Source organism: Propithecus coquereli, unplaced genomic scaffold, assembly GCF_000956105.1.
Source record: "Propithecus coquereli isolate 6110/MARCELLA unplaced genomic scaffold, Pcoq_1.0 Scaffold71, whole genome shotgun sequence".
NCBI classification, from domain to species: domain Eukaryota; kingdom Metazoa; phylum Chordata; class Mammalia; order Primates; family Indriidae; genus Propithecus; species Propithecus coquereli.
The window spans coordinates 318,139-341,574 of NW_012153174.1; the positions used below are offsets into that span (position 1 = coordinate 318,139).

At 40.7% G+C, this 23,436-nt stretch overlaps 1 protein-coding gene across 2 annotated transcripts in view; it reads left to right on the forward strand.

The window, feature by feature from the left end:
- The window catches only part of ASPH (aspartate beta-hydroxylase), a 231,714-nt gene that overhangs the window by 120,721 nt on the left and 87,557 nt on the right, over positions 1–23,436 (forward strand). For both annotated transcript variants that reach the window (XM_012661431.1, XM_012661432.1), the window contains 2 exons: positions 14,562–14,647; positions 21,917–22,003. In XM_012661431.1, the coding sequence (XP_012516885.1) occupies positions 14,562–14,647; positions 21,917–22,003 (173 nt within the window). The remainder of the gene's footprint in view (positions 1–14,561; positions 14,648–21,916; positions 22,004–23,436) is intronic.

The window sequence follows — 23,436 nt, forward strand, 5'->3', positions numbered from 1 at the left end:
TTTTCTTCTGCTAATTTTTGGTTTGTTCTTTCTTTTCTAGTTCCTTAGGTGGGTTCTTTGAAATTCTTCTAGTTTTTTGATGTAATTGTTGATTACTATAAACTTCCTTCTTAGCACTGCTTTTATTGTATTCCATAGATTTTGTGGTATGCTATGTTTCTATTTTTATTTGTTTTAAGAAATTTTTTAATTTTCTTCTTAATTTTTTCTTTAACCTAACAATGTTCAGGAGGATGTTTTTTAATTTCCATGTATTTGTACAGTTTCCAATGTTTCTCTTGTTATTGATTTCCAATTTTATTCCATTGTGGTGTGAGAAGATACTTGATATGATTTTGATTTTTAAAAATTTGTTGAGACTTGTTTTGTGGCCTAACATATGATCTATCCTGGATAACACTCCTTGTGCTGATGAGAAAAGTGTGATTCTGAAGCTGTTGGATAAAATGTTCCATAAATGTCCGTTCGGTCTATTTGGTCTAATGTGTAGTTTAAATCTGATGTTTCTTTGTTGATTTTCTGTCTGGGTGATCTGTCCAATGCTGAGAGTAGAGTGCTGAAGTTCCCAACTGTTACTGCATTGGAATCTATTTCCCCCTTTAGATCTAATAATTGCTTTATATATCTAGGTGCTTCAGTGTTGGGTGCATACACATTTAGAATCATTATATTCTCTTTCTTAATGATCCCTTTATCATTACATAATCAACCTCTTTGTCTCTTTTTATAGTTTTTGACTTAATGTCTGTTTTGTCTAATATAAGTATAGCTACTCTTGCTTTTGGTTTCCATGTGTATAAAATATCTTTTTCCATCCTTTCACTTTCAGTCTATATGTTTCTTTTCACCTCAGCCTCTCCCTTAATTATTTCTTGTAGGGTCAGTCTAGTGGTGATGAATTCCCTCAGTTTTTTGTAAAGACTTTATCTTTCAATTTTGAAGGACAGCTTTGCTGGGTATAGTATTCTTGACTTAATGTTTATTCTTTTATTTCTTTGAATATATTATCTCATTCCCTCCTGACCTGTAACATTTCTGCAGAAATCTGCTGTTATTCTGATGGGGATTTCTTTATATGTGACTCAGTGCTTTTCTCAGGCTATTTTTAGAATTCTCTTCGACAGTTTCACTAGAATGTGACTTGGAGAAGACATTTTTGGTTGAATCTATGTAGGGATCTATGAGCTTCCTGTATCTGGATGTCTATATCTCTTGTATGACTTGGGAAGTTTTCAGCAATTATTTCATTAAATAGGTTTTATATGCTTTTGCCTCTCTCTTCTCCTTCTGGAACTCCCCAAATTCTAATATTTGGTCACTTTATGGTGTCCCATATGTCATGTAGGCTTTCTTTATTACTTTTTGTTTCAAAAGACCTGTTTTGAAGTTTAGAAATTCTTTCTTCTGCTTCATCTATTGTTGAAGTTCTCAATTTTATTTTTTAACTCATTCATTGAATTCTTCAATTCTAGGATTTCTTTTTGGTTCTTCCTTGTGATATATATCTCTTTGCTGAATTTCTCATTCAGATCAAGAATTATTTTCCTGATTTCTTTGTATTGTTTTTCAGTGTTCTTTTGTATCTCACTGAGTTTCTTTAATATCATTCTGAATTCTTTTTCAGGCATTTCATAGATTTCCTTTTCACTGGAATGTATTGCTGGAGAATTATTGTGTTCTTTTTGAGCTGTTGTATGTCCATGCTTCTTCATCTTTGTGTGTCCTTATGTTGATAGCTACACATCTGGTATAATAGTCACTTCTTCCAATCTTATGGATTGGCTTTCATCGGGAAAGACTTTTTTCTATAGATGTATATATGGTGTTGGTTGGGTAGAGCACTTTGGCTTTGATTCTGGGTAGGTGCAGTAGTGTAGTGTAGTCTCCAGTTGATTTCTTTGGCTGTGAGTTATTCGGTAGCTTAGGCTGAGGTTGTTAGTTGAGGCTGTGGTGAGGCATTTTGGACATGAGGACTCTAGGTGAGCCAGTCCTTGGCCACAGTGGCGGCAGCATGCTCGTCCTTGAGCCTTTGGACAGTGTACATGGCACCAGTTGTAGCAGGTCCAAGTGGCTAATCCTCAGGCCTCCAGGCAGCTTGCTTGGGTTCTGGCAGTGGCAGCAGTGGGCTGGGTGAGTGAGTCCTTAGACTCCTGGGCAGCACGCATGGTATTGTTGATGGCAGAAGCAGTGGTGGGCCAACTCTCAGGCTTCCAAATGGCACAAGCAGGCACTAGCAGTGGCAGTAGCAGCTGAGTGGGCCAGTCCTTGGGCTCTCAAGTGTGCATGTAGGTGGATGCCAGTGGCAGTGGTGGCAGGCTGGCTGGCCTGTCTTCAGGCCTCTGAAGGGATGCACTAACTCTGGTGGTGGCGGACAGGGTCGGTGGATCACTCGGCTCCCAGACAATGTGTGAGGGTGTTGGCAGCAGCAGGCAGGGTGAGTCAGTCTCCAAGCTTCCAGATGATGTGTGTGGGCACTGGCAGGGGTGGTGCTGGGCTGGGTAGGCTTGTCCTCGGGCTTCCCAATGGTGCACAAGAGGACAGACTGTCGTGGGCAGGGCAGGTTGATCCCCACATTCCGAGATGGCATGCAGGGGCGCCAGTGGTGGTAATGGTGGGTTGGAGTGGGTTTGTCCTCAGATCCCCAGATAGCATGTGTGGTTGCCTGTGGTGAGGAGGGGCAGGTCGATCCTCAGGCTTTGAGACAGTGCCCTCAAGCATCAATGGCAGTGATGGTAAGTGGGATGGGTCTGTCCCCCTGAATGGCATGCACGGATGCCAGTGACAGCGGGCAGAGCAAGCGAATTCTTATACCCCCAGATGATGTGCGCAGGCCATTTTTATTTTTATTTCTCTGTCTGTGACATGTCTATTCTCTCCGTTTGCTTTTAGGTTTCCTATTTTATCACTGATTTGAGAGTTTGATTTCTGTCTCTCAGAGATCACTGTCTTCATTGCCTGGTAGAGTTTCTTGGAAGTCATCGTTTCATATATGATATGGAAATATTTAGAAATTTGATTTAAAGTAGGCTCTCAACTTTAGTATTTGAAGGTAGCATTCTCTTCTTTATTATTATTTTTTACTACATCTATTTCAGAAAGGCAATAGCTTTTTTTTCAATATATCAAACAATAGGTTTGGGTCTCTGTTATTGATCTGTAATCTCATTTGTCTGTAATGAGAAGCCTGCCATTTAAACATGTGTCTTCTCTATTTGTTAACATATCAGAAATAGTTTTTCTGTCATTTTATTAACTTGCTGTTGCCCAAGTAAACTCAACTGTTTCTCACTCCCCAGAGATCAGGATCTTCACTGTTGGCTTGTTTGTTGAATGTTTGTGATTATCCTGTTACATCTACCACCACTCCTGTAATACAGCAAGATTAATAAGTTCTATAAGTCAGGTTTTCATTCTCATAGCACAGGGAGAAGCTCTACAGATACTCTTGGATTTCTCTCATTGCAATTATTATATTGTGTTTAAAGATTTCCACTTGGGTTTGGTGAAATCTCAGATAATATCTAAAAGAATATGAATCCCATGTAATTTCTGTTTTAAAAGATAAAATAATGAAAGCCAGTCAATATTGGTGCTAACACCAATCTAACTTATAAACCTTGTTGGCTTCTGAACAATCAAATGAAAAATAAGATTGTATCAGAATCTAAGCTTAAAAATACCTAAATTATCATTCATGTAATATATACAGTAGTCTCTCCTTATCTGTAAGGGATTTGTTCCAAGAATCCCAGTAGATTCCTAAAATCACATACAGTACCAGACTTTATATACACTATGTTTTTTCCTAGACATATACACCTATGACAAAGTTACATTTATAAATTAGGCACAGTAAAAGATTAATAATAATAACTAATAAAATAGTACAATTATATACTGGCATAAAAACTGTGCGAATGTGGTCTCTCTCAAAATACCTTATTGTATTGTACTCAGCTATTTTCGGGACCGTGGTTGACTGTGGGTAAGTGAAACCTCATGAAGTGAAGCCACGGACAAGGTGGGGACTATTGTACTAATCTTTAGGTATATCTGATATGTTGCAGAGCAGTAGCACCTGTAGCTATTTTTTTTAGTGTTGGGGTTTGGGAATGTCTATTTTGTTTCAGGTTCCCTTGGAGATACTGATGTGTAGGCTTAGAAATTATTGTTTTATTTAACATTACTGGGAAATCAGTATTTTATGGAAACAAATATTTAAAGATGATTTTAAATACCTTTAAACACCACTTAAAAAAAATTGTTAAAATCGAGTCAATGCTTTCTAAAATACTTTTTATGCATCTCTTTTTATTAATAAAATGTGTCCTGCACATAATTTAACTTTCCCTGGTAATCAGAGACTATAATGCTCATTTTAATGAACATCAGTTATTGTATCATGCAGTGATGGTTTGGGGGGCTATTAAACGGTGTGGCACCATTCACCTGTCTACAGTGTGACCCAAGTTGCCAAGCTGTTTGAGATGGGTTTGTTTCTGGTGGTGTTTCTGCCGTCGTTACTTCCAGTGTGTCAGCTTGTACCTGATGCTGAGTGTGTAGCTGATTCAGACAACCCTCGTGCCTTCTTTTTAATTCATTACCTGTAACAAGTTGAGGGCTAGAGAACCAGAGGATCAAGACTGTTAGAACTGCATTTAAAATAAAATTTGAGGAAGGTGGTTATTCTCTGATGGAGCCATGCACGTGGTGATGAAATTCAGTGTCTGGAGTGGCCGTTGGTAAGGCTGTGACTGCCTTGGCGCTGAAGGGGTTTCTGTTATGTATAGAAAATACATCACTTAGTGTCTCTGAAATTTCTCATGTAACATATGGGGTCACATCTGTTAAAGGATTATTACTCTAGAAGGGAAGGGATGTGTAATTTATTAAAATAACCCTATGGGGAGACAGCCAATTACATTTAATAAACTGGAATACTTGCTGCCTCCACTGAGTGCTCCCAACTGAATCTCCCATCAGTTCAGTAGAGGGGCAGATGAAAACAATTGCCCTTTATATAATGTTTACTGTGTTGTAGTAGTTAGTGTCTCTCAGCTGAAAAGTATTTATGTTAACTCTTTGGCTTCGGCTTTGATTATTGACCTCGTGCTGGTGTCTAGTTGATATTAATTCTGGAAAGAACAAAAAAAGTTCATTTTTCATTTTACAACTATTTCTTAGCTGTAGGAGGCAAGGAAGGTGCACCATCCCTAAAGGCTGACAGGTACGAACGTCTCCCAAGAGTCGCCCAAATTCACCTCCTCTTCTGGTAATACTTCCCTATGGAGCAGATAGCATTAAAGAAAGAAGTCTCAGAAGGGGTTATTTTTGGATCAAACACATTAATTTTTCTTTCTCACATAGTGATAACACAAACAAAGGCTCCTGCCAGAAACACTTCCAGGACCGTCTGCTGATTGGGTTTCCCAACAGCAAATAACATGACTGTCTCTCAACGTAGCAGCAGACTCCGGACCACAGTGTGAAGCGAAGCAGTAGGGACTGCCTTGCACAAGTCCCACTTTTAAATGAAAGAGAAAAGAACTGATGGCTCCTACCCATGTCTCCTGCCTGTGCCATGTAGGAACACTGGTAGATTCAGGTTCGCTTTCTTTGCCTGTGCCCAGCAGATGGAATTTCATCAAAAATCCTAATGCAGGATTCTTGAATTCTTGAATGTTTTCCTCTATTGTTTCCTCCTTTTGAATCATTTGCCTTAATTTATAGATTCACCTCACTATCAGACAGATTTGGAGTGGAGATTTTTTTCCTTATATTGAAATCTATCGATTTAAAAAAGAAAAACAAAATTAATGTTCAATTCTAATGAAGAAAGATTAAAATAAGTAGTGGGGTCTGTCTTGGGCTAACTGTAATATTAATTACCATGAATGATATTGCTGCAAAGTTGTTTTACGTGACTATGTTGAAGCTTCAGACTGCATCTCAGTCAGATATAGAGCACGTTTTCCTTCAGTATCTTATTTTGTTCTTGCTTTTCCCTCCCATAAATCGTTTTGCTTTTTAGATTATTTTTTATTAGATTCTACCTTTGGGTAACTATAACAAAAAGCAGTCTTTTATATTTTATGTAGTCCTGCTTGAAAACACATAACAGACTTCAGGGAGCAAGGGAAGTTTGGTGTGATCCCAGAGCTCTTTAGTCCTTTGTTGGCTCAGGAAATACAAACTAGATGCAGATACAGTGTGATAAAGTTATTAGTTGCGCAGAATCTCTGCCAGGGAAATGTTTGACCATAGAGCAAATCTGGTACCTTGAAAAAAAATTAATTGCTCAAACATTTACTAATAAGGTAGATCATATACATTTCCCATGTAATTAAAGAGCAGAATTTTATCATAACTAAAAATACACTGTAGATGAACATCATAATTAACATTTTTGTGATGTTTTCTGTTCCATGACTTTCTGGTAGGAGGAGGAGGGTCAGCTATTGTCCTCATTTCATCCATGAAAAAACAAGGGCTCAACAAAATTAAGCAAGTTACCTTAGAAGTAGCAGAACCGAGGCTCCTATGCTGCCCTCCACATTCATACTCTCTGATCTTTCTGCCAAGCCAAGGTGTGTCTGTGTAATATCTAAATGCTGGGTCTTTGAGACACAAAATGAAGGAAAATTACTGTGATTATTTAACTGCCTTTACCCTTAGAGACAAGTAATACAAAGTTCAACTACCTCCTTTACAAAACGTAATACTTACATTAATACTTAATTCCATTCTGTCATCACTCTCAAAGTCCTTAGAAACATCCAAGTTTCTTAACTTCTGGGCCAGATACCAAAGATGTAGCAAATTAGCTAACAATGTAGACATTGGAGATTATTGGAGGCAACTCCAAGCTCCAGTCTTGGCTCCCGCTGTTTGCAGTTTGTGCAGCCTGGTTAGTCACACACACTCACAGAAGAAGTCCTCCATAAATTTCAACTGTTATTTTCAGCAAAGAGTTGGATGAGGCATTAAGCAGTGACTCAAAACATAAAAGCAAGCTGCTTTGGGAAGTTTTTGTTCTACTAAAATTAGCTGAACTTTGCAATCCAAGAACTTACTGGTTAGTTGTGCCTTGTGTTGTGCAATGTGTGCCCTGAATTACTGAATATATTGAAAACCCCGAATGGAGTAAGATGTGGAATGAACATCAGTGATCTCTACAAGATCTTCAGTGGGGATTATGGCACGTGCACCTTGCTGCTTTTTCTCCCTCTTCTGTCCTCTCCATTGTTGTCCACTGAAACTTTTTGGGTTAGAACTCTTTATAAAGCAAGTGACCCTCAGTTCATTCTTTATCTTGGTTGCTTATAGTTTTCTGGTACCTTTGGACAGCTGATATGCCTACATTACAAATTGACATCACCATTATCAGCCTCTAGAATGTCTTGATTCATTCATGCTTGCATGTGTTTGTGCCTTCAGAAACATTTGTTGAGGATTTCCTATAAGACAGACCATGTGCTGAATGCTGGAAATACATTATGCATAAAACACAGTTCTTTCCTCATAGAAATTAACAATCCAACGAGGGGAGGAGGCAGGAGTAAGGGGGAGAACCAGTGGATGCTATGTATACAACCGCCGTAAACAGGCCTGAAAGGTTCACTATTTCTAGAAACAGAATGTTATCTGAGCACAGGAGAGAAAGGAATTCTTTTGTGCATGAAAAAGTCTTAAATGACTTGATGTTAGAAACGGCATTTAAACTAGGTCTCAAAAGTTGAAATACAAAGTGTTCTTTCATAGAAATAGAGGGAAGTGTTTTCCAGGCAGAGAAAATACCATGAGAAGAGTCAGAGAAGTGTCACTGTTCATGCCATAGTTGTGAAACCGTATAAGGAAAACGTAGACCACCGTACAGGTAAGTAGCAAGAGAGGCAAATGGAGATTAGGGGCCAGCGTGTGAAAGCAGTATAGCTGGTGCAAGCAGACACGGCTCCACAAGAACTGAAGATGCACGTATTTCCCTTGAAGCAGTACAGCATTTCAGATGGACTATGAAGAGAAATTCTCTGTCTGTCTCTCTCTCTCTTACACACTCACACTCACAGACACACACACACAGTCAAAGTCATTAATTAGTCATGCAAAGTTGTATCAAAAGCAAAATGGTAGCCCAGGGCAGGAGCAGATGCTGTGTCTGTCCCTCAGTGAGGCTTCCCTGGGCATCCAGAGTCCTTCATCTGGGTGGGGGTGGGGAGCCACAGTTGTCCACCCTTTGTGTGATGTTTTTAAAAGCCGAATTCTTGCAGAGCCACTGGCCCTTTGTAGTTGGTGTGTTCATCCTCTCTCGAAGGAACTCATTCATACTCCTGACCGTGCACTCTGCACTCCACTGGCTCTTGAAGCAGGCTCAGCGCCAGTCAGCTTTCCTCCTCAAATATGAGAAAGCAAGTCAGTCCAGGGTCCCCAAGCAGTATCTGCACCTCCCGCTTTCCAAAATTCTAGAAAGCCCAGATTCCCATAAAAAGTAAATTTATATGTATATGGCACCAAACTCTTCCATCCAAGCAGGAGATTTTTTAGCCTTTCACTTACAAGAAAAATAACTAAAGATAAAGGTACAAGTTCCTGACTGTAATTGAATTACAAAATAAATAACCTTTTCTCTGCTACCTCTACCTGGGCAAACTTAAGTTTTCAGTTTCCCCAAGAAGGTTCCCCACTCCCTTCCCAAGTCAGTTAGTACCACTCCTAGTCCACCCTTATAATTACCCACATCCCTCTGAGTGTTAATTATCCACTGATGCCTTTCTTCCCAATAAGACTATAGCCTCCTTGAGAAAGTTCCTATTGAATTCCTAGTACCTAGCACAATTCTTGGAAGTCAGGGGCTTTTTAACAAATTGTTGAGTGAACGAATGAACCAGTGTATAATGTTGGTCCCAGTCGGTAGTCGTGGGGCTCCCTGCACTGTATAGAGTCACACGCTGAGGAACAACCAGTGTTTCAGTGTAGTTCAGGAGTAGGGTTCTGGATGGCTCATAAGGAAGAGGGCAGTCAGGAGTAGAAAAGGGAGCTGAAATATTAAATAAGAACAATATATCGATGTCATTGAGAACCTACGTAGGTCTAGTATAGCAAGTTTGGGGGGTTTTTGGTGCAGGGAGGAGCCTCTGAAGTATGGTTCACTTTGAATTATTTCCCAATAGATTTTAGGGGAGTTTCAAACCAGAATTAATTTTGTTTTTGAAAAGTACAATGTTTTTATGCCCAAATATTTTTCATGCTATTATATCTGCAATAAGAGTCTTTGTTGAGAATCACAGGGCTTGTCTTTTCCTTATAACTTTTTTGTTAAAAGTCAGGTTCATTAAGGTGTAATTTATATACAGTATAACTCACGTTTTGCAGTGTGCATTTCTGCGAGTTTTGACATACGTATAGACATCTAGATGCAGTTTATCCCCCACAACTAACATATAGAACTTTAGCCCCCCACATTCTCTTGTGCCCCTTGTAGTCACCCCCTTTCCCTACCCCAGCCTCTGAAGCCACTTAGGTGGTTTCCGTTCCCACAGTTTTTCCTTTTCCAGAATGCTGTATAAATGGAATCAGTCAGTCAGTAGACTTTTGAATTATGCCCCTTTCACTTAACTTAATCCGCTTAAAATTCGCCCATGCTGTTGCATGTATGAGTGCTATTGCTGAGTGATGTTCCATTGTGCGGATGGGCCACTGGTGGTTGATCCATTTGTCAGTTGATGGACTTTGCATTTTCTCTACTTCGGGGCTATTATGAACAGTGCAGTGAATGTACAAGTCTTTGTATATGATTTCATGTTTGTTTTCATTTCTCTTGAGTAAGTAAATAGGAGCAGGATTGCTAGGATGTCATCCTGACGAATTTAGTTTTTATTTTGTGTATTCTTGAGATCTATGGTGTATTTTAAGCCATATGGTGATGTGGATAGACTGTGTTTCAGAGCCATCCTCAGAACAATGGAGAGCATGAGGACAGACTGGAGACAGTGAGACTGGTTGGGAAATTGATGCTTTGCAATGGACCTGTGGCAGAAATTGCTGTTGTCTTCACTGTCTTCAATGGAACCAACATAGGATGTAAAGTAGTATGAAGATTCTGTGTCTGTTTGTGTCTGTTTTTGTTAATGATTAACTTCTCCCATGTACCATAGTATGAAAACTTCTTCCACAAACTAAGTGGAAATGAAAAGGATTAAACATTAATTTTTATACACTCTGAATATGCATCATTAGTGCTTTTCTCTTGCCTTCTTTTATTTTCCTTCTTTTCCATTTTATTTGCTCTTAATATTTCAACCATGGCATGGCAAGGGAAGTGAGGCTTTGAAAAGCAAATGATCCCTTTTCTTTCCTTCTTTGTGCTTTGGAAAAGTGTAAAACACTTGTAATGGCAGTAATTTAAAAAAAAAACTTTAATGTATATATGGAACAGACAACTTCCTCCTAAACCATTTTGAAAAATCCAAGTGTAGCAAAGTTAATAATCCTTTCCAGTACCTTATAGGTCTACTTCAAAACACTATTAACATGATTTAAATCAACTGAAAATTAGAAGTGTAGGATTTTTGAGTTCAAAGAGACTTTAAGAGAACCAGCCTGATTCAACCATTTGTAGATGAGGAAACCGAGGCCAGAGAGCTTGAGAGAGTTCACGGGGATCCCCTCGCCAGCCAGAACGAGGACTCATTTCTACAGCCCGACTGTATGCCTCCCCACAACACGGAGGAAGGAAGAAGAGATGTGTCTCTGTTTTTACAATTGGGAAAATTGCCTCAGGCTTTTTATACTTTTAAAAACAAAAATAGTCATGATAGAATCAAATTTGAATTTCAAAGTGAGGAGCAATAGTTAGAAACTATTAAATATGAAGATATATGAAAACATGGGACAAAGTAATTTCTTGATAACACGGGCTATGAGAGTTTTAATATTTTAAAAATGGCTATTTTTGTGCCATTAAAATATTATGACACTAAGATACTTACAGTATTGTTCATTAGCAAGCATATTATTTTGCTGTTGACTTCTTGGATATCCCAAACTGCCATTATTTTTTCTTGTAAATAAATCTCATGTTAACTTTATATCACAGGAGACACATTGAGGAGAACCAACGATGCCCACAGCAAAACCTGCTACGCAGGGGCATGCCTGGCTTTTCTGGAGGTCCCCCTGTCATTCTGTTGAAAGACATTTCCAGAAAAGCAAAATGGGCAATTGGGAGTTATAAATCTGTGCTGAGATGACAATACACAAACTCCCACCGCTGTAAATCCACATCACAGTCAAGCGTCGATTGATTTTCCGAATCAGCATATATGGTAACATATAATGACATACAGTTGAAAAGGCCCATTATTCAGTATGTTTTCAGTCTCTGCTTTGGACACTCAGATTTTTCAACAATAGAGGGACTGAGGTTCAGGGAGAAGAGGAGAGTGGAATAAACAAAATAGAAGATCATAGCTGTTTTTTACAAATGCATAAGTGCTGAAATAAAAGGTGATCAGAGTGTGAGCTTTATTACTGATGAGAGCTGAACTGAAGGATGGAGCTTAGAGAATCAGGAATAACAGATTTCTTAATATTGAACCCCAGAATTGGACACACTTGCCCACTCCCTGCGGCATGGGACAGCCCTCGTTCTTCCACGTGGGCACCTCTCCCTGTGGGTGTGATCAGGTCGGCTTGGTACGCAAGCTTTTGGGAGGCAGCAAAGAGGTGAGACCCAGCTACACAGTGTGTTCCTTCCCAGGATGGATAAGTCACATCACCTGCCCTGCAGGGAGAGGCAGGAGACTAAGGTTGTTAGGAAAAAAGAGATTTCCCTCTTCTTGGAAACCAAGAAGTAAGTGTTTCCTTCCTCCCATGTGGGAAAGGGGAGGGAATTTGAGTGATCTTATCTGTGACCACCAATAAGACCATGTTCAGGAGGTCAAGAGGATAAAAGGCAGTATCTTACAATGCCAGGCCTGCGGACTGGCGTGGAGTGAGTGTTAAAAAGACAATAGCAATTCTATTCGGTCTTCCTCCGGGTGATTCCACGTGTTCCTCCTTTGCCCTTATTTTACTTCCATTCCCTAACCAGTTTCATATTTGGACACCTGGGAGCCAGGGCACCATTCTGTGAAATAAGGTAAATACAAGAAAGAATGGATGTGTGAGGAATAGCAAATTCTATGGCTCATCTACCAAGTTTAAGGCATCTGTGTCAATAAGCACTTGGATTTACGATTTTCGTAATGCAAAAGAAAATGGACTAGTTATTTGTAACTCAGTTTGAGAATGAAGTAGTTAGGGTCCCGCGTTGGGGGGCGGTGAAGGCTGATCCTGAAGAATGTAACATCCAAGAATCGGCGGAGTGAAGGAGCCACAGAGGAGACGAAGAGAAAGTGAAGAGGCCGGAGAGTGAGGAGGAAAACTAGGAGCAAGGGAAACACGAAAGTCAGGCAAAGGATCATTTTAGGAAGGAGGAGGAAGGAGTCAACAGTGTGAGGGGCTGCAGAGGAGTCAGGAAAATAGGCAGAAAAAGGAACTGGTAGATTTGCAGAGAAGGCCGTAGATGCGATTAGCTCTCAGGTACTGAGCATGTACCCCGTACACCAGACACTGTGCTAACGCGTCACACACAACATCAGTTTAATTCTCAGAAACACTAGCCCCACTTTAGAGAGGAGGAAAGTGAGATTCAGAAGAGTTTAGTCCCAGCTCAGCTTACATCACAGAGCTCGGACGTGACAGAGCTGGGACTACGACTCTTGCCATCCCACACTGCATCACGGAGCCCTCCCTCCTCTGGGAGAGTCACTCTTGCCCCTGCCATGGGTGAGGAGGCCGAGGTGGGTGAGGACACCAGAGCGCTGAGGGGGGCGGTAGTGAGGAGGCTGCGCTGCGACGGGAGGGCAGAGAGGACGGCAAGCCGCAGGCAGGCTGAGCTGTGTCTTGGTTGGTTGGTTTGCTTTGAGATGGCAGTGACGTCAGAATTATTATATGCTGATGGGGGCCCAGGAGGGAGCCGGAGAGTGAGGAGACTTTCAGAAGACAAAGTATGGTGCGGAGCGGGGTGTGTGTGTGTGGTGGGAAGCTGACCTTAGGAAGAAGAGCCCTTCTTCCTTTGTGACAGGATAGAGCAGATGCTATTATGTTTGTAGAGTTAGTATCAGGAAATTGAGGACATTCTCTTATTTCTCTCTGTCCCTCCCACTTCACCCACTCCCCACCGCCAGTCCCCTTCTCTATCTGGAACATTCTGCTCACCCTTCAAGTTTCTGTCCTTGTCACTCTGAGCTCCCACATCCACCCACTCCACAGGCGTTGCCAGGTATGCACCAGCAGGACCCACCCTCTCACCTGCTGGGTGTGACTTCCTTCCAGGAGGAGGGCTCCTCCCATTCCCTGGATGCCAGGGTCGTGTGCAGAGCCAAAACCTATTTGCTAAGCCAGCATGAACGTATTCAGTCTGCATTTGGGACATGGTGCCACCCTGCAGGAGTTTATGGTTTGGAAAAGGACTAAGATAAGTACACAAAGGATTATAATAAAAGTCACATGGGGGAAGGACCACAAAAGAGAGATGTACAGGATGCTGTGGAATTAAAGAGACAGAGAGAAAGGGAGAGCGGAGAGAAGAGTGTGAGTGATTTCAGGAGCAACTTAATAAGAAGTGTGGTTTTCATGTACTCACAATCAAATTGGTATTAACTGATCAACACATAAGTGCACATATAAGAATAACATCTATTGGATATCGGGCAGGGGGAGGGGGAGGGGGAGGAGGGGACGGGTATATGCATATACAAAGAGTGCAATGCGCACCATCCAAGAGATGGACACGCTTGAAACTCAGACTTGGCAGGGAGGGGGGAAAAGGGCAACATATGTAACCTAAACATCTGTAGCCCCATAATATGCTGAAATAAAAAAAAAAAAAGTGTGGTTTTGAGCCTGTTGTTGAAGGATGGGCATTTTTTTGACTGACAAAGATAAGGAACAGGCCATTTTATTTACATAAGGTAACATAAGAATGGCAAAAAGCTTATTTGGAGAACATGGAGCAGTCTAGTTTGGCTGAAGTATGGAATATAGCTGGAGTGATCTGTCCATGATGTACAGGAAAGGTCACGAATGCTAAACTAAGAAATTCTGCTTTTCTTGATGCTCTTGAGAGGAGCTTTTCACTTTCATCTTTATCTATATCAGAAAATGTTGTGGACATATTCAAAGTAGTCTCTTGGGCTTTTAGTTAAGAAGTTGATCATGATAATTTAGAAATCACACCTACCATTTTCATTCCAGAAACTAGCTAGTGTCTCTGGGAGTTTCAGGATAGCAGTATCCATCCAGCCTTGAAAGAATACCTTTGAGGTTCCGTGTCTTCCTTAGCAGTTACCTACTTTGTCCAACTGTCCAGGGGAGGAAAGAGAAGGTGAGCCTGCTGTGTGCTTTCTCCTGCAGCCATATGTTGCAGACCAACACCAAGTTTCTCATTACTTGTAAATCACTATGTTTAATCTATTTCTAGACAAGAAAAATTAAAAATAAAAACCTCTTTTTTCTTTCAGTTAAGAAAAAGAAGCCTAAACTTTTAAACAAATTTGATAAGACTATTAAGGCTGAACTCGATGCTGCAGAGAAACTCCGTAAAAGGGTAGGTTGATATTTTGTTTTGCACCAAAATGTGCAATGGTTCTGTTGTTAAATAAACTCAGGCATTACTCTTGGTTTCTTAAAAATTAATAAATGTAAAAGAAATAACCTTTGAATAGAGTAGATTATTTCCCCCAGGCACATCAGCATTCCACCTGAAATGAACCAAATGGAAAAGAACTGCAGCCACATGGCCAAAGAGCAATAGAACCTTCCCTCGGGCCAGCTGGCATGGGTGGCACACCGCCATCACAGGCTGGTTGCAGTGCCTTTGGGCAAATCACTTGGCTGTTCTGAGCCTGTTTTCTTATTTAAAAGTTTGAGAAGGATAAATACTCTATATCTCCTACCTGGTGTTAGTAAAGATCAAATGAGATTTTTAAAACATCAACACTGTCATGTACCATACAAGTGGAAGTTTTTGATTATATATTAAATAGCATCTCGATGCAAAAAGAAATACATGATCAGACCAATACTCTTAAGGTGGTGACTGGTAGATGAAATGACATTCTTCTTACTTAGGGTTAACCTTATACACCCTCAATTTTCAGGGTGAATAATTTATATTTTTGCTTTATTAGTTAATTTGAAATATTATTTGCATTTCTTTCCAGATATTACAGCTTTTTAAAACACTGAACTGAATGTGGATTGAAGTTATTTGTTCCTTATCTTGGTCATATTCATCTAATTATCAGGCCCTAGAATATTTATTATCATGTATTTAATTATGTCTTCCGTTAATCATCTACTTGTTTTTGGTGGAAATTTCTCTTTCTGCTCTATACTTGAATGTAGACTCTGTATAATGCTCATTAGTTTTCCTGTAATAGACTTTTTCATCAGTAGACATTGGCTGCAAAAAAAGGGACAAGGGAACTGTAAGTAAATAAAACAACAATAAAAATGCTCGAGTTAGGAACTGAGGTGGGACAAGAATGCTCTTCCCACGTGTTTATTGGAAATGTACCAACAGGTGTAAAGGCTTCTGTTAAACCAGCATTAAGGAGGCTCAAAGCGAAGGTTTGTCTTACCCTGTTCACCAGCTGATAAAAACGAAGTAACTCCAAAGAAAACTGTGACAAAGTGCCAGAAAATTCAGTGTCCCTAAATTTAACCACATAGAATGATTTATAAGTTTATCTCGTTTAACTTTATGAAGTGAAGCCATCTACTGTTTGTAGTCAATCTGTATTTCTCAATGGAAATGAAGTGAGAATCTTCTTTTTCTGTCACCTGCTTTGGTAACCGCCACTTTCTCCATACTAAATGCCAGACATAAAAACGTGGGATGCCTTTTGCACAGGTGCCTTTCTGCTTAAAGAACAAATGAACAGCTTTAAAGGAGGATCTTTATGTCATTATAATCAATGGTACAGAAGGGCGCAGTTATCAAGGGGTAAATACGTCAGTGGGACATAAAGTGTTGGAACCATCCATGACGTATTCTCCAGTCTTGCCTCTCTGGAGGAATTACGATGTTTCCCTCAAAGAGCACCCTGAATCTGTAACAGAGTAAATAAAGGAGGAAGAGGTGGCCACACATGCAATTCTTGCTTCTGAAATGACTGGGAGCCATATTATTGACTGAACCATGAGCATAATTAAGTCTTTTAGGGTTGTTTTCATAGCTAGTATTTTCAACAGATGCAGCGTATTGCCCTGAAATAGCTGGGGCCTGAGCTAAGGCATAGCCCCAGACAGACCAGTCCAGCCTCAGTCCGCGTCTCAGGTCCAAGGTTTACACTACATGAAAGTACGTGGTCACTTTTTTCTCCCAAAAAAAGTATAGATCAGATCATATTTTAATCATCCATTAAAAAATAATATTTATTGTTTAAAATTCCTCTCTACCCCCAGAAAAAGAATTCAAAATGATATATTAAAATATATTTGTTTATTAATATCTGTTGGAATCATTTATTATTATGGTATGTATTATAAATGAAAAAAAGAAGACAAAACATAATAAAACACGTGAAATGCCACAGGCTCTACACCATGCTAGGAATGAGTCAACTGCACTTCCTTGGTGGAAGAACAAGGGAAACAGAATCAGACTGTAAGATGAACATCGTTCATCAGAGTAGCTGTACTGCACCGAGCGCAGAGAGAAACAGCGTGCTGCAGATCTTCCTGAAGGGGGCGCTGATGGGCTGCACAGCCTCCTCTCTAATGTCACACCAGTGCATTCTACAGTGTCTCTGCTGGCGCGTGTCTTATCCTTCAGCACAGCTCATTGGCCACATGCCCAAACGGTGAGGCCCAAGTACGTGTCTCTCCAATGATCTTTCTTGGTCCTAGGACTAAATATAAGTTGTTTAGGAGCAGATCATTTTCAGGCAATTCTTCACAATCATCATATCTTGCAATTGAGTTTTTAAATAAGAACTGCATAGTAGTGTTAGTAGCTGTGTAAGAACCTAGGAAAGGGAAATCCTTTCAGACTACAAGCAAACACATTTATTTTGCCAGCCAGCTAAGGTGAGAGCAGGACTGATGGCCCCTTAGGAAAGCCACACAGCCTCTGTCTTGAAGGGCTCCAAAGGGTGCCTGGGACAGAGCAGAAATAGTCCATTATTTTTTCACCCGCAATTGTGTCAAGCAGGAACAACGTGCTTTATCAAATTTGTTATAAACATTGTTATTCCTACATTTTAAGTCTGATAATGGCACATTTGGCACAATGGTCATAGGGTAGCTTTGACATTTGCAATTTAAGTTGCATAGAGTATGTAGTAGGCTGAAAATGGCCCCCCAAAGATATGTGTGTGCTAATCCCTGGAACATGTAAATGTTATGTTATTTGGGAAAAGGGTCTTTGCAGATGAGATTAAGTTAAGAATCTTGAGATAGAGAGATTATGCTGGATTTTGCAGTTGGGCCTTAAATGTAATCATGTTTCCTTGTAAGAAAGGGGCAGAGAGAAATTGGATACAGACTGGTTAGAAGACGGCACAGAGGAGAAGGCAATATACAAAGACAAGTGCAGATTGCAGTGATACATCCGCACGTCAGGAAATACTGGCAAGAGACAAGGCACAGATATTCCCTTAGAGCTTCTGGAGAGAGCAGAGCTGCCAACATCTTGATTTCAGCCCAGAGGAACTAATTTTGGACATCTGTCCTGCAAAACTGCAAGAGAACACAGTTCTTTGTTTTCAGCCACCAAGTTCATGGTCATTTGTTACAACAGCCACAGGAAATGAATGCAGATTTTGGTAGTGGGCAGTGGAGTGCTGCTGTAACAAATACCAGGAAATGTGGAAGTGGCTTTGGAATTAGGTCAGGGATAGAGGCTGGAAGAATTTTGAGATGCATGATAGAAAAAGCCTGGATTGCCTTAAACAGACTGTTGGTAGAAACATGGATGTTAAGTGTGCCTCTGGTGAAGGCTCAGAAAGAAGTGAGAAGCATGGTAGAGAAAGCTTCTGTCATGTTAGAGAATGCATACGTGATCATGAACAGGAGGGTAGAAATATGAGCATTAAAGGTACTACTCAGCCATGAAAAGGAATGAAATAATGTCATTTGCAGCAACTTGGATGGAACTGGAGACCATTATCCTAAGTGAAGTATCTCAGGAATGGAAAACCAAACACTTTATGTTCTCACTAATAAGTGGGAGCTAAACGATGGGTACACACGGCACAAAGAGATGTAAATGTCGTCGGAAACCACGGAAGGGGGAGAGTCGGAGGGAGAGTGTGGGATAAAAACTTACCTATTGGGTACGATGAAATTTAAAAAAAAGAAGAAAAAGAAAGAAAGAAAAATAAAATATGTCCAGGGAACAAAAAGGTACTTCTGGCAAGGGCCTAGAAGAAAATGAGAAACATGTTATTGAAAGCTAGAGGAAAGTTAGCCCTTGTTACAGAGTGACAGAAAACTTATCTGCGTTGTGTCTTACACTTACGTGGAAGGCAGAATTTACAAGTAATAAACTTGAATATTTGGTTAAGGAGATTTCCAAGCAAAGTGTTGAAGGTGTGGCCTGGTTTCTTTTTGCTGCTTATGGTAAAATATGAGAGAAAAGAGATAAATTAAAGACCTGTTAAGGCAAAAAGAACCAGACTTTGATAATTTGGGAGCTTCTCCGTCTATCCAGATTGTGGAAGATGCTAAAATTAGGAAATTCACTGCTAGCAACACACACTTTGGAGAGAAGTCCGAGGATAGGGCTGGACATCTTTTTCCTGAAGACATTAGGCATTGTCTCTCGAATCCATTCAAACATTTAGGCAGAAATCAGGAACAGAGATGAGATTATATGGAAAGGGTCTGTAGAGGAGACTCTTGTCTGATGGTGTGAATCCCTGTGACCTACACAAGAGACCCACAGGTTTTTAAGAATATTATATCAGCAGAGGCACTGCCAGCTTGGACAAGAGATGAGAACGAAGTGAAAGAAGGCTGACACACTCCCCAAACGGGCTGATAAAACCAATCAGCTGCAGAGCTACCTTTTCAATAGAAAGAAAGGATACCTCCAAGGGCAGAGCCTTTACCCAGAGGCCAGACCAAGGACCCAGGGGCAGAGCCTCAAGCCACAGGGGATTATTCCCAGACCTTGAAACCTAATGGAGTTTCTCTGGCTCGATTGTGAAATTGCTTGGAACCAGTGACCTTTCTTCCTTCCACTTTCTCCCTTTGGCAATAGGAATGCCCAGAATGTTGTCCTGTGCTTATCCCACTATTGTAGTTTAGAAGCGGGTAACTTGATTTCTGGTTTCATAGGTCCACAGATGGAGAGGAATTTTCCTTCAGGATCATAACCATAATGTCAACCATACGTGATTTAGATAATTTTGATGAATAGATTTTGGACTTTGCAGCTGATGAAATTTAGATGAGATTTTAGACTTGAGTTGATGCTATAATGATTTGCAACTTTTGGGAATGTTGGGTTGGGGTGAATGTACTTTTCATTTGAGACAGACATGAATCTCTGGGGCCAAAAGGCACACTCTGGTAGGCTGAAAAATGGTCTCCCCAAGATATCCACACCCTAATCCCTGGAACCTATATATCCCTTATCTGGAAAGAAAGTCATTGCATATGTGATGATTAAGTTAAAGATCTTGCAAAAGAGATTTTTCTGGATTATTTGGGTTGGCCCTGAATGTGTCCTAATAAAAGAGGCAGATAGAGATTTGATACAGACAGAAGAAAAGACACTCACACGGAGGAGAAGGTGATACGAAGATGGAAACAGATTGGAGTGACACAGCCACAGGCCAAGGAATGCTGCAGCCACCAGAGCTGGCAGAGACAAGGAACACATTCTTTGCAAGAAGTGCCAGAGGAGGCCAAGGGCGGTGGCTCATACCTGTAGTCCGAACACTTTCGGAGGTGGGAGGATCACTTGAGTCCAGGAGTTCAAGGCTGCAGTAAGCTATGATCACACCACTGCACTCCGGCCTGGGTGACAAAGCAAGATCTTGCCTCTTTAAAAAAAAAAAAAAAAGTAAAGAAACTCCAGAGGAAATGCAGCCTTGCTGACCATGCAGCTGATTTTGGGCTTCCATTCTCCAGAAGTGCGAGAAAATTAATTTCTGTTGCTTTAAACCACCAATGTTGTGGTCATTTCTTACAGTGACCACAGGAAACAAATACGGGGTTTTTATAAGAAAATCATACAGGGAAAAAAAATGTAATGTGATTTCTTCAGCACCCCTTAAAATCATTAACAGAAGAAATAAAATAGAGGTTTTTAAAATTAATATTGTGAGAAGGACAGTGTATTTTAAATAGGGATGCAATTATTTCTGGCAATAAATATATCTTAGGAAATGTGTCCCTGGCTTGATTTATCCCTGCATCTAAGTTCTCATTCCCTTTCCAATAAACTGCTTTTCTGTCAGGTGAGAGACCTATTCGTGACGGCCCGTTACCTGTGCCTGAACACACTCCCCACGTGGCACAATAATAACAGCCGGCGTTGTTCAATACTTTGCTCTTGGCAGTGTCCGTGAGCAGTTTATGTACAACCACCTCGTGAGGTAGTCAGGTGCTACTGTCATCCCCATTTTACAGGTGAGGCACCATAGGTAACTTGCCATAAGTCACGTACCTTGTAAGTGGTGGAGCCCAGATTCGAACCAGTCTCAGAACCGCTACAGTAAACATATATTTGCCACCAACCCCCAACATCACTTGTAGGCATGTGAGAGGGATTAGAGAACCTCCGTCTCTGGTGATACCTACCTAAAGGAATGAATTTAAGGAGGAACTTTAACATGGATGCTGCCTGAGTCCTCAATATTCAGTCAAGTCTTTCAGAAGTAGGTGTGAACTTTACAGTTTGCTTAGCACAGCCATAGTTGTGAAGGAAATTTTGTTGTATAGAAACTTAACTCAGCGAAGGTCAAAACATATCAATGACAGTGAGCTTGCATTTACATGTGGAATGCATGGATTCACCAATTTATAGAAAGTGAGTATCTGGGAAGCTTCAACTTGAACAATCTGTCTCTGTTCCATGGTTCCCAATATCCTTGATCTGAGCACGTCATCCACTGGAAGCCAGGAGACGTTTGTTTCCACTTTGGAATGGCACTGCATGGAGTGCGGTGGACAGAGAGTGCCTCTCTCCAACACCAGCCCTACCTGCTGCACGTCCCCGGTTTCTTTACTTGCAGTATGGTCAGAGACCTCCCGAAGGCACCTGGACCATCTTCTCAAGGGCGCATGTGAGCCTTGGGATGGGTCACGTGACACAGAGGCAGTGATGCCTGCTAATTAGCTAAACGAGCAGAGTCGACCCTGACATTCAGTGGGCGACGGTACCATGACCAATGCACGTTTATTCCCCACCCTTTTAATATAAGCTTCGGAGCTGTGATGAGACATCTCATTGCCTCTCAAAGACCCAAGACATTCTAGCTGCCAGTGGTATCCCCCCCACCACTTAAAACCTAAATATCTTCTTTGAGAATGCAGGTAGGAACTGGATATATACAAAAGGAAAATGCAGTTTCTTTAACAAAGACACACATCATTTATTGGGTGTCTTTTTAAAAATTAAGTGTGTGTATATTATATATATATAGTGTGTATATTATTTATATTTTTATATATATATTCACTCCTAGTTTTGTGTTTGCCTTAATGGTTTTTCTTTTTTAATCTTAGGTAAAACTATCTTTAAACTCAGAATGGAATATAGTGAATTCTGACAGAATCACTTGGTGAATAATAAATAACCATATTGAATAACCTTATGCATTTGAATTTATTTATTTATGTAGTTGCATCTTCCTAACAGGGAAAAATTGAGGAAGCAGTGAATGCATTTAAAGAACTAGTACGCAAATACCCTCAGAGTCCGCGAGCAAGATATGGAATGGCACAGGTATTCTAAAACCCTGCTACTTAGAAAACTTTTTTTGATGTTCATGTGTTCTGTGTAATTGGATTTTCCACTTCCCACTATTTGCATGTTCTGCTTTCCCCTTCTAATTCCTATACAGAATCAGTTTCTCACGTATATGCATAAACCCAAGCAAGAAGTACTATTTTAAATAAGACAATTAGGCCGGGCGCGGTGGCTCACGCCTATAATCCTAGCACTCTGGGAGGCCAAGGCCGGTGGATTGTTTGAGCTCAGGAGTTTGAGACCAGCCTGAGCAAGAGTAAGACCCTGTCTCTACCAAAAATGGAAATTAATTGGACAGCTAAAAATATATAGAAAAAATTAGCCGGGCATAGTGGTGCATGCGTGTAGTCCCAGCTACTCGGGAGGCTGAGGCAGAAGGATCGCTTGAGCCCAAGAATCGCTTGAGGTTGCTGTGAGCTAGGCTGAGGCCACAGCACTCTAGCCCGGGCAACAGAGTGAGACTCTGTCTCAAAAAAATAAATAAATAAGGCAATTAATTATCACTGTCGCATGCTGCCGAATTTAGTGACATTTTTTCTGCTCCCCTTCCATGTGAATTCTCTCTGGTTTTGAAAAGAAAATAAAAGGGTAACGCTTCTGTCATTGATTTCCCATAACCCAGGTCTCATTCCATTTAAACCCACCACAGTTTTCACTTGAGGCTCTGTGGAGCTTTCAGACTCTCAGTTTTAAAACCAGAGGTTGCAAGTAAGCTTAGGAAAGACTTTTTAAAAATATAAAGTAGAAGGCACTCTGAGTTCTCTATAGTTTCTTTCAATGGACTCATTTCTCACCAGCGAACTTATTCCCATCTCCCACCATCTGCTTTCGTATCCAGCTTTCTCCAATTTCCAACTTCTTTCATGAAGCTTGTCCACATTCACCTGTAACTGTGTAAACCCACCTTGTGCCAGGTACTGTTTTAGGCCCGGGAGTATCTGTTTTATGTTCTTTTATGAGATGGTCAGTCAGGCGTAGCCACAAGAGGAGGCAAGGAGAGGCTTAGGGAAAAGCAGAATTTATTACACTCACAGGTGCTAGAGATGGGAAGCCCCGTGTGCCACACAGACCAGAGCCTCTATTGAGGTTTCCATGGGAAAGGCAGGGTCGGGCAACATTTAGGATTGGCTGGTTTGCATAATTTTGGCAGGCTTTGGGCTATAAAGGAAGCTCCTACTTGCCTGGTACCTGACCCTGGGGTGATCAAAGCAGAGAAATATTGTCTCCTGGGCCATTTGGGCCAGATGGAGGAGGTGTGGCTTCGCATTGGTTAGTTTGCATATCAGAGGCTCGCTCCTGGCTGAGCGCTTGCTGTTCTGAGAACTGGCTCGCTCCGAAAGGGCAGTATTTCCCCAGCCAGACAGGTTTTTAGAGATGTCAAAACATAACATCCAGAAAAATTTTAAATA